Source organism: Gopherus evgoodei, chromosome 2 (assembly GCF_007399415.2).
Source record: "Gopherus evgoodei ecotype Sinaloan lineage chromosome 2, rGopEvg1_v1.p, whole genome shotgun sequence".
Taxonomy (NCBI): Eukaryota; Metazoa; Chordata; order Testudines; family Testudinidae; genus Gopherus; species Gopherus evgoodei.
In genome coordinates, this window is record NC_044323.1 from 238,841,204 (window position 1) to 238,857,914 (window position 16,711).

Sequence of the window (16,711 nt, forward strand, 5' to 3'; positions counted from 1 at the left end):
AGCAGAAACCGGGGAGGATTCCCCCTGGGACGGGCTCTCTCCCACGGCCGGCGGTAGCCCCGCCACACCCTCCTCCACAGAGGTGGACCGAGAAGGAGGAGGAGGGGCAGCTTCGGATGCCGGGCAGCTAGGGGGACCGGCGATGACAGGGCCGGCGCCTTGCCGGGGCTCGGGGGTCCCGGACGCTCCTCCGTGCTGGGCCAAGGGACAGTCCCTCCGGACGTGCCCCATCGCCCGGCAGAGGTAGCACCGGGCCTCCCCCGTCGAGTAATGCACCCGGTAGTGGGCTCCCTGGTAAGGGACCAGAAAGGACCCCTCGAGCGCCTCTCCGCCACGCGCCGCCGGCGGCAGTTGAAGCTGCACTTGCCGGCGGAACGAGAGAACATGACGGAGGGCGGGGTCCTTGCAGCCCAAGGGGAGAGGGCTGATGACAGAGATGGGGCGTCCCAGGGCAGAAAGGGCGGGCAGCAGGGCGGCATTGGGCAGGAAGGGAGGGACGGAGGTCAAGATCAAGCGGACCCCCAGGTCTTCTAACGGCTCCAGGGGGACGAACACGCCCCCCACCGCCAGGCCCGTCTCTACCGCCTCCTGGGCGGCAGCCTCCGATGCCAGGAAGAAGACCACCTTCCCATACATTTTGGAGGCCGCCACGATGGCCGTGGGACCCACTACCCTGGCCAACGCCCGCACGTAGGTCTCCACGTGGGGCGAGGCGGGCACCAGGAGGCAACGGACGCCGTGCTTCCTGGTCAAAGTGGGAAAGGGGCCCCGGCCGCTGTAGATGTTGGCGGAAGCAGCGGGCGGAGGAGCAGCGGCAGGCGGGGGGGCCGCCGCCACCTGGGCGTACGCCCTGGGGGCCGGGGGAGGGACACCTGCAGAGCTAGTGGAGGGAACAGCGGGGAGGGACGCCGCAGCCAGTAGTGGGGCTGCGGCAGCGGGGGCAGTCTCCGCCATGGAGGGCCTGGCCTTTCTAGCGGGGCCCTTACCCTTCTTCCCACCCCGACCCTTCCCACCGGCTGGGGGGGCTCCCCCCGAATCAGAAGGGGCGAGAGAAGTGGCAGCAACGGAGGTCTCCCCAGTACTTGCCGCCGCCGGTGCCCCAGCAGGGGCGGTGGTAGGTGGATCGGCAGCGGCGGTCGAGGTAGAGGCTTGGGCAGTGGACACGGGGGCAGGTGGAGGAGGGGTAGTGGGAGCATCGCGAGGGGTCTCCCCCGCCGCGTCCCCCGCCATAACGAGAGCGGGGAGGGGGACAAACAGCGAGGGGAGGGGAAGGAGAGGAGGCGGCCACCCCTCCCCGCTAGGCTACAGGCAGGGGAGGAGGGCGCCAGAAGGGGAAGGCTAAAGGGGCGTAGGGAGCAACCAAGGACTACGGGTGGGATCGGTGCAGGGCTCCAACGCAGAGGGGGGTTCCGGCTCCTCTAGTTGCACTAGGGGAGCGGGGGGGCAACGGCAGAGGGGGGAGTGCAGTGAACAAGGGGAAACCAAATGGGGAAGGGCACAAGCGCCTGAGAGGGGGCGTGGGCGCATTGGGGGGAACCGATCAGGGCTGAGGGAGCACAGGGTGGGGGGAAAGGGCGAGCTGAGATTGGGGTAGAGGGACCACGGGGACAGCTACAGGGCCGGGGCAGAACTATCAGGCAGCAGAGGGAAATAGGTGGGGCGGACAAATGTGGCAGAGGGGAGGGGGTCAGTCCAGTATGAGGGGGGAGGTGGTGCACCCACAGGCACTCGTGCCAAAAAGTCAATGGTTGGCTGCTGCTGCTGCAGGCCCAAATGGAGGAAGTAGGCGTGGTGAGCCAGGCGAGCAGCTCAGTCCCAGAGGCAGGAGTCCAAAGCAGAAGGAGAATAGCCAGCGGGATGGTGGAGGGGGCAACGATGGTGGTGGGGGCGAAGGGGGACACGGATGGATCGGGGGCAGGCTCCACGCCACACCCCTGGTTCCCCAGCAGACACAGTCTAAACCCCCACCACAAGAGCACAGTTTGAAAAAGACTCAGTCCAGAAAAGCCCCCTCCACAGTGGTCTTCATACTATCTCCAGCAGCAGGTGGTCCTCTTCTCCTTCCTCTCCTCCTCCGGGCACCAACAGCTCCCCAGCAACAGCCACAGTAGGCCCAGCAGCTCCAGGTGGTGGTGGTCTGGCGTCCAGGCAGGAGGGACCCCGCTCAGAGGGTGGTGGTCTCAGCAACAAGAGCTGGGGTCCCTTACTCCCCTCTTCTCTGGGAAGCAGGCCAGCAGCCCCCCCCCCAAGGGGCTGTAGGTGGAATAACAGCAGTAACTGAGGTGGAGGGGGGGAACCACCAGCCAGCCAGCAAACAGACAGCAGAGAGAGGGGTAGGTGGTGGTGTCTAGCCCAGCCAGGAAAGCAGCAGGAGCAGGAACAGCAGCAGAAACAGCAGCAGCGAGGGCCCAGTGCCCAGCAGGAACAGCAGCAGCAGCAGCCCTCTCCCTCCTTCCTCTACAGCAAAGTGGCAGAAGAGAGATTTCTGGCCACAGGAGAAGCAGGCTTCTGCTCCCTGAGTGACCAGAGCAGGGGCTGCACTAGAGTAATCAGGAACCTGCTAGAACTAATCAGCCTGTCTGCCTTAATTGGAACACCTGCAGCCAATCAAGGCAGGCTAATCAGGGCACCTGGGTTTAAAAAGGAGTTGACTCCAGTCAGAAAGGGGAGAGCCAAAGGAGAGGAAGTGCGTGTGAGGAGCTGGGAGCAAGAGGCGCAAGGAACTGAGAATAAGAGGGTGTGCGGTTGGAGGATTGAGGAGTACAAGCATTATCAGACACCAGGAGGAAGGCCCTGTGGTGAGGATAAAGAAGGTGTTTGGAGAAGGCCATGGGGAAGTAGTCCAGGGAGCTGTAGCTGTCATGCAGCTGTTACAAGAGGCACTACAGACAGCTACAATCCACAGGGTAGAGGGTGGACCTGGGTTCCCCCCAAACCTCCCAACTCCTGATCAGACGCAGGAGAAGTTGACCCAGACTGTGGGGAGGATCACTGAGGTGAGCAAACTCTGCCAATAAGCGCAGGACCCACCAAGGTAGAGGAGGAACTTTGTCACAAGACTTAGAACTATCAGCCTATAAATATTTATATTAAATAATTGGGCCTCATCATTTGCAGTGCATACACTCCATTTCATCCTTTTTTCCTGTTTTTTTTAAACTTTCAAATACTTCCTTATGTTCTGAAACTTATTCTGATATAGATTTTCTTCCCATTTTAGTACGTCAGGTCTTTAAACTGCTATCTGCTAACAGCTTGAAATGTGTATGTGATGGGCATGAGATTCATCAGTAGGTTCAGATGGGCATGCACTTCAGAGCTTGCGTGTGTGCCTGTTTGTTTATTGTGTGTATCATCTAGACTAATACATAGCCTTACTTCAAAAGGCAGCTTTTCATGTACACACAGATTGATGTTTTATCATAATACAGATATCTCATGCAATACATTGTGTTTTCCTAATAAAACAAGTTATTTTTATATATTTGAATAATACAAAACTGGAAAAAAATGAATAATACCTTCTGTAAAACCTGGGATTTTTTTGGTAAAATCAGTTTGAGCTGAAAATGAAGGGGATTATGTATTGTATTATACTAACAGTTACCTGTTTCAGATCAATCTGTGCTCCATATTCGATGCACATTTTAATCATTCCCAAGTCTCCACTCTGAACTGCCAGATGAAGAGGACTGCACTTTCCATTATTGGTAAAATTGATGTGACTTTCAGTAGAATAGCCTAACTCTTCACCTGAGAAAGAAAACAAAATACAAACTTATTAAATAAAAATAACACAAGAAATCAAGATTTAAAAAACAAACAAATATAGGGATATATTTTCCCCCACAATACCAACATGTAACTCCTGTTAACACTCATGGAGTTCTGTGTTCACTCATTCAAGGGAGCATATAAATTACGGCTCTTGTTGTACAAGCATTTACTTATATGTGTAACTCTACTCATTGGAGCATTCTCATTGAACTTGTAGAGAGTTAGAGTGTGTAAATGTCTGCAGGATCAAAACCTTTGTTTGCACAGCCCTTTGAGAAGCAAAGTACTAAATATGCACTAAGTGTTACTACAGGTATTTTTGGGAGATGTGATTCCCAGCTTGCTTAGACATACTCACATTAGCTCTGCCGGAGCTAATGTCCATAAATGGCAGTGTGTCTCAGTAGCACAGGCAGCCACATGGGCTAGCCAGCACAAGTATAAGCCCACCTAACCCATGGGTACATACTGAGGTGGCTAGCCTGAGACACCACCGCCTGTGCCTCCACAGACACACTACTTTTTTAGGCACTAGCACAAGCAGAACTCATGGATGTACATCTACACAAGCCTCCCAGCTCAACTACAGATGTACCGTAACAGGATAACTGGCCCATTAAATGAAACTGGGCTCAGCTCTCCTATCCCAGTCTAGGTACTCCCAGTTAGACTAATTAAGCGGATGGGGCAGCACCTGGGGGCCTATAAAAGGTCAGTTAAAAGTCAGAGCTGGGTCAGTCAGTCAGGAGTCAGACAGGAGAAAAGAGAGGAAAGCTGCCATAGAAGGAAGGTGGTCCCTCGGAGAAGTCTGAAGGCAGGAGAGCAGCAAGAAGGGCTTGCCGGCTGGCTGGCATCCTCAAGTCAGAAAGCCAGGGCTGGAGAGGGCTAAAGATAATAATAATAGGAGGAGGAGCAGCAGCAGTAGCAGAGAGAGGGATTCCTGCTGGCTCTAAGCCAGAGCCAACAGCCAGAAAAGGATGAAGGAAGGGGCAGCAGCAGAGGGTCTTACCAACTGATGTCTCCTTGCTGGAGAGTTGGATCCAGAGAAAGAATGAAAGGAGGATACTCCCAGAAGAGAGGCTTTGAGAGTTTCCATGAGGAGAGCAGGGTTGCCCCCCAAAAGGAAGGCCTGGGGTAGCTGTCATAGCTGAGAAACAGAGGACTGACAAAGAGACCAGGTGTAGCAGAAGATGTCAGAATGTGGTTCATGTTATGTCAGTGGCCAAAAGGATATGTGGTTTTTAAGGACTACTTGCACTTGGGTGATATGGACTATGTTTTGGAACTTTTACTATGGACTATTTGCACTATGTTTTATTAATCAACTGTGTGTGGATTAGAAGATAAGCTTCCACAGAGACACTGGGGACTCAAAAGGGAAACTGAGGTGAGGGGCTAATTGAAGGGCTGCCTTGAGACCACGAGAGGGCAGCTGGGAGGAGGCTGCTCATTTACAGTACCCTATAACTAATAAGGATGAAACAAAAGAGATCTGGAACATTTATTTACCTTTTTTTAAAATAATTTCCATACATGCTTTTGAACCTGAAAAGGCAGCTGCATGGACAGGCATACATCCAGTTTTGTTTGATTTACATAACTTTCCTCCATTTTCAAGCTGAAAAATAGTGTCCACATATAGTTAAATGGCATGCTGCAAATTATGACCAAATAACACATTATCATAGATGTACTTTCTCTCTTATAATGTCTGTCTTCATTCTATGTTTTGATGATATTTAAAGTACATGTTTATCTGAAAAAAAATTAGAATAGCGGGCTAGACTTATACATATAAATCCAAAAACAGTTAAGTGTAATTCCTCAAGCAGCATGCTTGAAGTTTACCCTACCATTTTCTAAAATTCACATTTCCAAAATCACATTTCATTTGAGGGTTTCTGGGGTTTTTTAAATATACTTGATGAAAGTGGGGTGAGTTTTTTCACCTTCCTCACAGCAGATCGAGGACCCAGTTAGGGAGCTTAGCAGATAGTAGGTGTAGCAGCTGTCCAGTGCCAGCACACAATATAGAGAGAATACAGTTCCCTGATAAACTCGATTTGGAAGGGGATTTAGGGGAAGATACTGGGGAAATGGGGCTGAAGTTCCTAATGTCTGGTGCAGTGGGGAGACAACCCCTGATCCCCTGAACCCCTGATCCAGCTCCTCCATAACCCTCATTCAACAATGCTGGGGTTACAGTGACAGACTGGGACCAGGTTGGGAAAGGGGAGGGCAGACAGCAGTTCTCCCAAATAGGAGAAAACAATTAAGGAAATAATGATGACCCACACTGTATGATTTATTGCTGGGTATTCCCAGATATTTTAAGAGACTAAAGTTGCAGCCTAATTAAACTACATCCATTGCCTCTTTTCTTTCTTCCAGCTTGGTCAGGACAAGCTATTTTTCTCAGGAATGGGCACTGTTTCACACAATGCACTCAAGAATCTTGTTAACAATTTTTTTCATAGTGTTGCTGTAGGTACAAACAGATTTAAAAGATTCCCAAGGAAAGACAGGCATATACTGACAGATAAAGCACACTGCTTTTCAGAAAAAAGGAAAAAAATATACCTCATGCAAGATGCTAAAATGTCTTTTTTCTAGCTCAGGACACCAATTTTGCAAATAAATGCACCCTTACATGTAATGGAACTACATGAGAGCACAAGGCTGTGACACACTTATTTGCAGAATTATAGGGATACATTGAAGTGAACGGGGCACTACTCAGGCACATGCAACTTGCAGTACTGGGGCAGGGCTGTCCTTACCCATATGCAAAGTAAGCAGCTGCATAGGGCACCAGGAAATTTGGGGCACCAAATTGCCCCAAATTTCCTGGTGCCCTACACAGCTGCATGCTGCACCAGCAGCCAGCCCAATTCCCTGGCTGGCTGAGCTGCCCAGGAAAGCTGCCTCTGTTCTGCTCTGCCTTTTCCCCATGGCCCCTGGCCCTGCATGCCCACCCTACCTCTTCCGGCCCCTGCTCAGCTCCAGCCCCACTACACTCCTTCCTCTGAGCAACATCTTGGGGGACTGCAGCAGGGGTCAGGTGTGCCCTGCACTCACCAGGTGGTGGGAAATGGAGCAACCTGGCCCCAGCCCACTCCATGGCGCCAGTGAGTGCTGTGGGGCAGTCTCCCTCTGCCCTCCAAGTCCCAGGGCTGGGAGCCAGGGGAGCAGAGCAGGCTGGGGTCATGACACTCCACTTCCCGCCACCCCATGAATGTGGGGTTGGGCCCACGCTGCAATCACCGGGCAGCAGGAAGTGTAGCAACACAGCCCCAACCCACTCCATCGGCTCGTGCAGGGGGGCAGTTTCCCCCTTGCCCCCCAAGCCTGCTCCTGCCCGCCCCCATGGAGGTCTGGGACCTGCCCCCCCCCCCCCCCCCCGCAGAGGCCTAGGGCTGCATAGGGCACCAAAATGTCTAAGAATAGCCCTGTACTAGGGCTTTAATTTATGTTTACACTTCTTTGGTTACGCAGAGATATACAAAGTAGAAAAAAAGACAACACATTGTATTAAGATAAGTGGAAGAACATTAGGGAAAATCAAATAACTCTACATACCAGAAGTGTCAGTGCCTCAGGATTTTCTTTGTAACATGCTAGTATTACAGGTGTGTTGCCAGTTTCTCCTTCCAGATTAACATCTGTACTGCTGTGTTGGACCAACACCTAGACAGTAAACATAAGAATGGCCATACTGGCTCAAACCAATGGTCCATCTAGCCCATTAACCTGTCTTCCGACAGTGGCCAAAACCAGGTGCTTCCGAGGAAAGGAACAGAATAGGTAATCATCAAGTGATCCATCCCATCACCCATTCCCAGCTTCTGGCAAACAGAGGCTAGGGACACCATTCTTGCCCATCCTGGCTAATAGCCACAAAAGAGAACTTTTACAATTTTCCACTAATTTAATTGCTTATCATGAATCATTTCTTATTATTAGTGTTCTATTTGAGGAGCACCAACAACACACAGAAGAAAGGAGTAATGGAAGGAGAAGAAAGGAGTTCCAGATTTATGTACCACAGTGCAAGAAAGTGCAGGTGAGAGCAGGTCAGGGAAACAAAGCTCATGTTTACAGTAGAGCAGGACCAGCTCTAGGCACCAGCAAACCAAGCACGTATTGGGGTGGCAAAATTCCAGGGGCGGCACTCTGGGTGTTTTTGTTTTGTTTTGTTTTTTGTTTCGGCAGTTGCACTCTCGGAGGGTTTTGTTTTTTTTATTTTGCTTGGGGCAGCAGAAACCTATTGCCAGCCCTGCAGTAGAGAATCCCTAGTAATTGTACTAGTGGGACAAGACTGCTGAAAGCACCAACAGTAAAGTGACTCCACACTAGCTATACTATTTTGGGTCAAGTTCTGATTCAGTTTTGCCCTGTGTTTATACTGGCATTGAACTATATAGCACTGAATTTCTGCTGCTGTCTGGATATCTATCAAAGTTACCAGCAGAGATCTAAGCAGCAATGGATTCTGGGAGATCTGAGAAAAATTAAATGTCTCTAGATATTATCTATATTTCTCTTTCTGTGTTTTCTTTTGCTAAATAAATTTACTTTATTTCCCTTTCTAATAGCTCCCAAATGCCTTGTCTGCACTGGAGAATTTGGCATATTAACTAGCTTTTGGAAAGGGAAACAAAGGGAGAGTTAGGTTGAATAGAGGAAAGTGAGGGAGAAGACATCAACGCATATACATAAGCATGAGCAGACTTGTGCAGAGTCTTGAAGGTGAATTTAGGCCTAAATCCAGAATTCAATTTTCAAATTCCAACGTGTTCCAGATTTGTTTTTTACAGATAGTACATATGTGCATTGCAAAAGCTGTGAGGGGGAAGCTGGGGGTTTTGGCAGCTGTTTAGGGGAATCTCAGACATCTTACAGAACTTTATTTACATTATGGAACACAGTGGTGTTTTCTTCCTTTTTGTGTTTGAGAAAACTATTGGAAGAGTTGGGATTCAATTTAGAAAAGTACTTTTCTGCTGATGTTATAACAAATGCATGAGCTAGTAACTTCCAGAATTCTACCTATACAACATACGCCTAGTCAAAAATGGGGAAATAGTTTTGCTAAAAATTTCAAAGTTGTTTCTGTTTAATAGGATTTGGAATAGTCCCATTTGCTGCTAAATTTTTCATAATATTTTATCAACATTTTAATTTCAGCTTTATCAATATTTGTATTGAAACTGTTTTCAACATGGTTATAAAATGTTTTGTTTACTAAAAACCAAATTTTCTTACTAAAAATCACTGTCAGAACAAATCTTAATGGATAAATTTGTTGATGTCACTTTTTCTTAGCAACTTCTGAGTACAGATTATCTCTTTTGTGAGTGCCATATGCTGTACAGCATACCTGCCATTTGAAGAACTTAAAGGGCTTTATTTTCACTGGATGTGCATTTCTACACTTGGAATTTTGCATACAACTAGTGAAACTGGGTGCCCAGGTGGCTCTTGAGCCCTTTATGCATGTATATTTACTTGGACTATAATCTTACCTTAACTATTTCATTGTGAAGGTACTGCACAGCTAGATGGAGAGGTGCCATCATACTGGAGTTTAGAATGTTTGGGTTAGCGCCTCTGCTGAGAAGTAATTTAACACTTTCAATCTGGTTTTTTTTTGTGGCCCAGTGCAGTGGGGTGTTTCCAGAGGAGTCCATCACATTTAGCGCTAGGTGAAAAGGTAAAAAACAAAGTAAATACTACAATAAACATGTAGCTGGCAAATGTTCTGATGTAGTTAATTGACTACTGATTTTCCTGTGAAATATATTTTCAGTAGAGATTCTCTGTCATTGGGTTTGTTTGTTTGTAGGTTTGTTCAAATAAATCATCAACTGTGAAAGACTCTTGCTGCTATTACTAAGCTGCCAGTTACATTATAGATAAATTTCAAATAATTAATTACATGCTGAATCCACAATATTATTATTGAGAGGAAATGTTACATTAAAAATGTCAACATACTGCAACAGAGGAGAACAAGGATGAACATGTAGCAAAGGTACCAAAACAATGTTAAGAAAATCATGATTCCTCTGTGAAAACGGCAGTAACAAATCCAAACACCAGTCTACACCAGTGAAGAAACAAATGCTTTTATTTAACTATTTTTATTTAATGATACAGAAGATAATTTAATAATGTATTACCTTCATTGGAAGAATCATCTAAAATCATCTCCATTAATTCTATTTGACCTCCTCCTGCAGCATGATGCAATGGAGTGGCATTCAGTTCATCCAATTTGCTAAGCCCAGAACGATTTTTCTTAATGAAACTCCGTAATCTGCAAGCACTTCCATCTGAAATCACCTAATTTTGGGTGCAAATGTTGTATATTTCTTTATTTTTTTCCAGTAAACTAGATTTTAGTAACACCATATGCTAAAAAGTAGATCAGAATAAAATTTCTTTCTGTCTTGTTTGCCTATCAGTTTCAGAAGCAGTTGGACTACATATATTACTTTTACTTTTGCTAAGGACCTCGCACACGTTTTTCATTATGTGAAATATAAAGGTGTGATTTGTTCCTGGCCTTACCATTATTGAATGGTTTCTAAAAGTAAAAGACGTTATTTTTGAAAATGTTGAACTTTTTCATTGATTTATCATAATAAATCTTATAATTGATTTGAGCTTTCAATATATCAAAGACAAACTAAATGGATCAAACAACTAATATATAAACCAGCTGGCAACAGAAAATTTAAAAACAGACACTTCACACCAATCCAAATGTGAAATACAATATTTAAAAGTATAAGTGTAATTCGACATCCTTACTCCAGCTTCTAATTTTCCTTTTTGCTAAAAAGAATGGCAAAGAATAAGAATTAGAAAATACCATGTGAATTTCTGTATAATTTTCATATTATTGCTCCTGTCTTACTGCCTGATAATGCATATAAGTAGTTGTATTCAAATACTGAAATGAGTATGCGCTCTTTGCAGTTGGTACAGTCAAAAACATCTATAGCTCATCAACTGCACAGCTCCATGCCGAAGGAATCATATCGTGCTCCATAGAAGTCAATGGCAAAACTCCCATTGACTTCAATGAGTGCAGAATCAAACCCAAAACAAGCAGCAAAAATGAAATTAACAATAATGTAAGTAATCTAGACTCAGCTATTTTCCTTTCTGCATAAGGTCAGAGATCTTCCTACCCACTAGCCTCTATTTTGTTTTCGTGTCCGGGGGAAAAGTTTAACGATGAAGGAAAATAATCGTGTCCATTTCCCTGAACAGAACTTTATACTGAGACTGAGAATGATTCTGAGCTGTGCCTTCAAGTCACATTTCAAAGAGAGGGGGATTGTGCCCTCAGGATTCTGGGCTGCTCTGGAGAAAAAAATCCATTAAAATGTTCACAGTTGCAGGAAATTATGCAGCTGCATGTCAAACAAGGAAGGGGTCAGACAATCATTATTTAGTGAGAGGTTTCAGAGTAGCAGCTGTGTTAGTCTGTATCTGTAAAAAGAACAGGAGTACTTGTGGCACCGTAAAGACTAACAAATGTATTTGAGCATAAGATTTCGTGGGCTACAGCCCACTTCAACAGATGCATAGAATGGAACATATAAGAAGAGTGTGTATGTGTATGTGTATAAAAATATGTATATATATATATATATATATATACACATATTTTTATACACATACACATACACACTCTTCTTATATGTTCCATTCTATGCATCTATATATTCTATGCATATATATATACCCCTCTCACCACTATGAGTGATATGTGTCTTCCTCAAACTCGGGTCCTCTACCAGAGGCCTGGGAGTTTGAGGGTTCTGTGCAGTATCTTAGCTGTTCCTAGCACTGCACTCTTCTGGACAGAGAGCTCTGATGTTGTTCCTGGGATCTGTTGGAGCCACTCACCCAGCTTAGGAGTCACAGCCCCGAGTGCTCCTACCACCACTGGGACCACTTTGGCCTTCACTTTCCACATCCTCTCTAGTTCCTCTTTCAGGCCCTGATACTTCTCCAGCTTCTCATATTCCTTCTTCCTGATGTTGCTGTCAGTTGGCACTGCTATATCTATCACCATCACTGTCTTCTGGTCCTTATCTATTACCACGATGTCTGGTTGATTGGCCAGTACCTGCTTGTCCGTCTGGATCTGGAAGTCCCATAGAATCTTAGCCCTGCTATTCTCCACAACCTTCTGTGGAATCTCCCATCTGGTCTTGGGAGGATCTAGCCCATACGCTGTGCAGATGTTCCTGTACACAATGCCAGCCACTTGGTTGTGCCGTTCAGTGTATGCTGTTCCTGCCTGCATCTTACATCCTGCCACTATGTGTTGGACTGTCTCTGAGGCCTCTCTGCACAGTCTGAACCTTGGGTCCTCTCTAGTGTAGTAGAGCCCTGCTTCAGTGGATCTGGTGCTCAGTGCCTGTTCCTGTGTTGTTATGATCAGTGCCTCAGTGCTGTCTTAGTCCAGCCCTTTCCAGCCACTGGTAGGATTTCCCAATGTCAGCCACCTCAGCTATCTGTCAATGGTACATCCCATGCAGGATCTTGTCTTGCCATAGCACTTCTTCTGCTTGGTCTTCCTCCCATGTCTGCTGCTGCCTCAGGCATTCTCTCAGCAGCTCATCTTTGGGGGCCATCTTACCGATGTACTCCTGGATGCTTCGGGTTTCGTCTAGGACAGTGGCTTTGACGCTCACCAAGCCCCGCCCACCTTCTTTCCGGCTGGTATACAGTCTCTGGATGTTGGACTTGGGGTGGAAACCTCCGTGCATTGTGAGGAGCTTCCGGGTCTTCACATCGGCAGCCTCCATGTCCTCCCTTGGCCAGCTCACTATACCGGCAGGGTATCTGATAACCAGCAGGGCGTATCTGTTAATGGCGTGGATCTTGTTTTTCCCACTGAGCTGGCTCTTCAGGACCTGTCTTATCCTTTAATGATACTTGAATGTTGCTGTCTTCCTTGCCTCCTCATCGTGGTTTCCATGTGACTGTGGGACGCCAAGGTACTTGTAGCTGGTCTGTATGTCTGCTATGTGGCCTGCTGGTAGTTCCACCCCATCAGTCTTGACTACACCTTCCCTCTCTTCACTACCATCCGGCCACACTTCTCCAGTCCGAATGACATCCCGATATCCTCACTGTAAATGCGCATCAGGTGGATTAGCGAGTCGATGTCTCGTTCACTCTTAGCATACAGCTTGATGTCATCCATGTAGAGGAGGTGGCTGATGGGTAGTTCCACTCCTAAACCCATACCCGTATCCAGTCCTTGTAATTATCTGGCTGAGGGGGTTTAAGCCTATGCAGAACAGCAGTGGAGACAGTGCATCACCTTGGTATATGCCACACTTGATGGCCACTTGTGCAAGCTGCCTTGAGTTGATTTCCAGTGTTGTCTTCCATAGTCCCATTGAGTTCTTGAGGAAGGTCCTTAGTATCCTATTGGCTTTGTATAGCAGCAGACATTCACAGATCCACGTGTGTGGCATTGAGTTGTAGGCTTTCCTGTAGTCAATCCAGGCTGTGCTCAGATTGGTCTGTCTAGACCCTGAGTGACTGCTCTATCTATGAGCAACTGGTGTTGTTCCCAATGCCCTTCTGAGCTGTGCTCATGTGCTGGCCCATATGGTCCTGTAGCCTGGCGGCTATGATACCTGATAGGATTTTCCATGTTGTGGGGGGAGGCAGGTTATTGGACGGTAGTTGGATGGTTCTATTCCCTTGCAGGGGTCTTTCATGATCAGCACTGTCCTTCCTTGTGTTAGCCAGTTTGGGTGGGAGCCTGCTGCCAGCAGCTGGTTCATCTGTGCTGCTAGGCATTCATACACTGCTGTTAGTTTCTTTAGCCAGTAGGTGTGGATCATGTCTGGTCTGGGTGCTGTCCAGCTCTTCATGTTCTTGACCCGCTGCTGGATGTCTCCTACTGTGATGGTAACTGGTTTCTGTTCTGGGAGATTGCTGTGCTCTGTTCTCAGGTCCTGCAGCCACTTTGCACTGGTGTTATGAGTCTTCTCTTTCTCCCATATGTTCTTCCAGTACTGTTCAGTTTCTGCTGCTGGTGTTGCACTGTAATTGGGAGTATACCTTAGATGGTTCTTTAGAGAACAGGGCATTTACTTTTTTGGCCTCTGCTTCTCTAGTGTATCTCCTTAGCCTGGTAGCCAGTGCTGTGAGCCTTTGTTTAGCAGTCTCTAGGGCTTCAGATGGAGTCAGGCCCTTGTATTTTTTCAGTAGCCGAGTCTTATCCTTAGTCTCTACACCCTTCTGTAGTTCCACCAGCTGACTAACTTCTCTCCGAGTTGCCTTGGTCTTATCCTCCAACCTCATTTTCCAGGGTGTGTACATACTGTTGTTCTTCTTGATCGTATAGCCAAGCATCTCCAGGATTACAGAAGCTGTAGCGTATACCAGTTCATTGGTTTGCATTATAGTGGTAGTAGGGATTGTCATGAGGGCTCTATTGGCATCTTCTAACATACTATCTGATGGTACTTCTCCACTGAGCCTTGGTAATTGGTCTCAAGGATTGACTGTAGCTAGTTTCTCCATGATCTTATGCCTCATATCAGCTGCTGTGCTCTGCAATGGAGGCAGTGAAGTTTCAGCTTCAGGAGTGGGCCGCACATCCACTTGTTCTTCCAGGCCTTCTTGAGTCTGGGATGTAATGTGGAGTTGGTCTATCTCAAGCTGTGAGAGCAGCTTTCTCTTTACTATGTTGAAGCGGTGGGTAACTAGCTGTTTCTCAGTAAGTGTGGATGTAGGTCTTTTGTCTATCCCTAGTCCTCTCATACATTTCATATATCCCCTCTCATTACATCTACTGTTATAGTAGCATTCCATCAATTCCAGGTTCTCTTGTCTCATCCATTAATGGTTTGTTTCAGTAGCCCACTTATTGTCAGATTGTCCTGGTTCCTCAACATCTGGCGTGGACCTTGTTAATCCAGACGTCGGAGCTGGTATGACTCTCCTAGTTCGTGTTGCTGTCATATTTGAGGTAGGCAGGTGACACCTTAGGGGTACCAACCAGGGTTTGAACCCTAGTCTCACGTATCAAAGGGCGGCGCTCTTAACCACTATGCTATGTCACCTGATAAGTCCCTTGTAGCTCCTGCAGGCATGCAGGAGCACCTCTTGCTTCCCCAGTCCCTGCAAGCAATTGCAAATCAATTCAAGCTCAGCTCATTCACCTGCACATCTACTAATGTGATATATGCCATCATGTGCCAGCAATGCCCCTCTGCCATGTACATTGGCCAAACCGGATAGCCTCTACACAAAAGAATAAATGACACAAATCTGACATCAGGAATCATAACACTCAAAAACCAGTCGGAGAACACTTCAGCTTCTCTGGCCACTCAGTAACAGACCTAAAGGTGGCAATTTTGCGACAGAAAGACTTCAAAAACAGGCTCCAAAGAAAAATTGCTGAACTTGAATTGATTTGCAAATTAGATACTATTAACTCTGTCTTTCATAGACACTGGGAATGGCTGAGTCATTACACTACTTGAATCTATTTCCTTATGATAACTATCCTTCGACCTCTTGTCAACTGTCTGTAATTGACCATCTTGATTATCACTACAACAGTTTTTTTTCCTGCTGATAACAGGTCATCTTAATTAATTAGCCTCAATGCTGGTATGGCATCTTCTCTGCATGTATATATATACTCTTCTTATATGTTCCATTCTATTAATCCGATGAAGTGGGCTGTAGCCCACGAAAGCTTATACTCAGATAAATGTGTTAGTCTCTAAGGTGCCACGAGTACTCCTGTTCTTTTTATTTAGTGAGAGTAGACACTGAGATTCAAAACGTTCAAGCTTTAGTACCATTAAAATCTAAATCCCCAAATATACCAAGTAACCTTAGATCAAACTCCGGTGAGTTCTCAAGGGACACAAGGTGGGTGAGGCAATCTCTTGTATTGGGTCAACTTCTGTGGGTGAGAGATACAAGCCCTCAAGCCACACAATGCTCTTCTACATGTCATAATAGCTAATACTAATCTAGGGATATCCAATAGCATAGTAGCTAATATCTGGGGACCAACAGGGCTGCACCATCACTACAGGCAGGTTCTTAAACGGCACTTTTCTTCCTTCCCAGGGCTGTACATTTGGACTGTTATCCATGGAAATGCAGTGTGTGTGTGTGGGGGGGGGTGTTAGCGAGTGTAGGGGGAAATGGAGGTTGCTGATATTGACCAATAAAAATCTAACCCTTCCAAGCCTCCTCCTGCCCCACGCCCTCCGTGCCCCCGCTGTCTCCAGCCTCTCCCATGCCCCCACCTTAGACAGCTCACCTCCCCCATCTCAACCTTCCCCGCGCCCCCAGCGCCCGCCCCATTCGCCAGCCCGTCTGCCCCGCTTCTCTCCGCACCCACCTTAAAGACGTCCTGCGAGGCGAGGGAGGCGGCATCGGCCTCGCACACGACCCCCTGGTAGGAGCCGCACGCCGCCTTCTCCTGCGGCTGGAACAGCTTCAGCAGGGCGCGCTTCATGGCTCTGCCGCCGCCCGCCTCAGCCACCTGCAAGGCGGCGAGAGCAGCGAGTGAGTCCCGCGCCGGGGGAGCCCCCGTGGCGGGGCGCGGAGCGCGGCCAGCCGGGGACACGCCTCATGCCACGCACCTCAGCTCCCCCTCCGCTTCCCCACGGGCGGCCCCTGCCTGCAGCCCCGCAGCCTGGCGTGTCTGTGGGGACCCGCAGCTGCAAGAGCCGCTAGGGAAACGAAGCGCTGGGGGCACTTAGGAAACGTCTCCCCGCCTCCTTCACCGGGGCCAAGGAAACCAGCCCTTGCCCGCCCCCTTTCCACCAGCCCGGAACCGCAGCACGACTCCGGGAACGCTTTCCTGAGGGGCGCTCAGGGGGGTCTTTCCCCGCCCCGCCACGAGCGAAGCCCTTTG

At 47.8% G+C, this 16,711-nt stretch overlaps 1 protein-coding gene across 1 annotated transcript in view; it reads right to left on the reverse strand.

Moving 5' to 3' along the window:
• TRPA1 (transient receptor potential cation channel subfamily A member 1) overlaps nucleotides 1–16,427 on the reverse strand; it is a 98,608-nt gene extending 82,181 nt beyond the window's left edge. Inside the window, 8 exon segments of the mRNA XM_030553265.1 lie at nucleotides 3,608–3,753; nucleotides 5,287–5,395; nucleotides 7,357–7,464; nucleotides 9,303–9,478; nucleotides 9,960–10,122; nucleotides 16,193–16,317; nucleotides 16,320–16,406; nucleotides 16,409–16,427. Of these exon segments, the coding sequence (XP_030409125.1) occupies nucleotides 3,608–3,753; nucleotides 5,287–5,395; nucleotides 7,357–7,464; nucleotides 9,303–9,478; nucleotides 9,960–10,122; nucleotides 16,193–16,317; nucleotides 16,320–16,406; nucleotides 16,409–16,427 (933 nt within the window).
• Nucleotides 16,428–16,711: the final 284 nt, after the last annotated feature.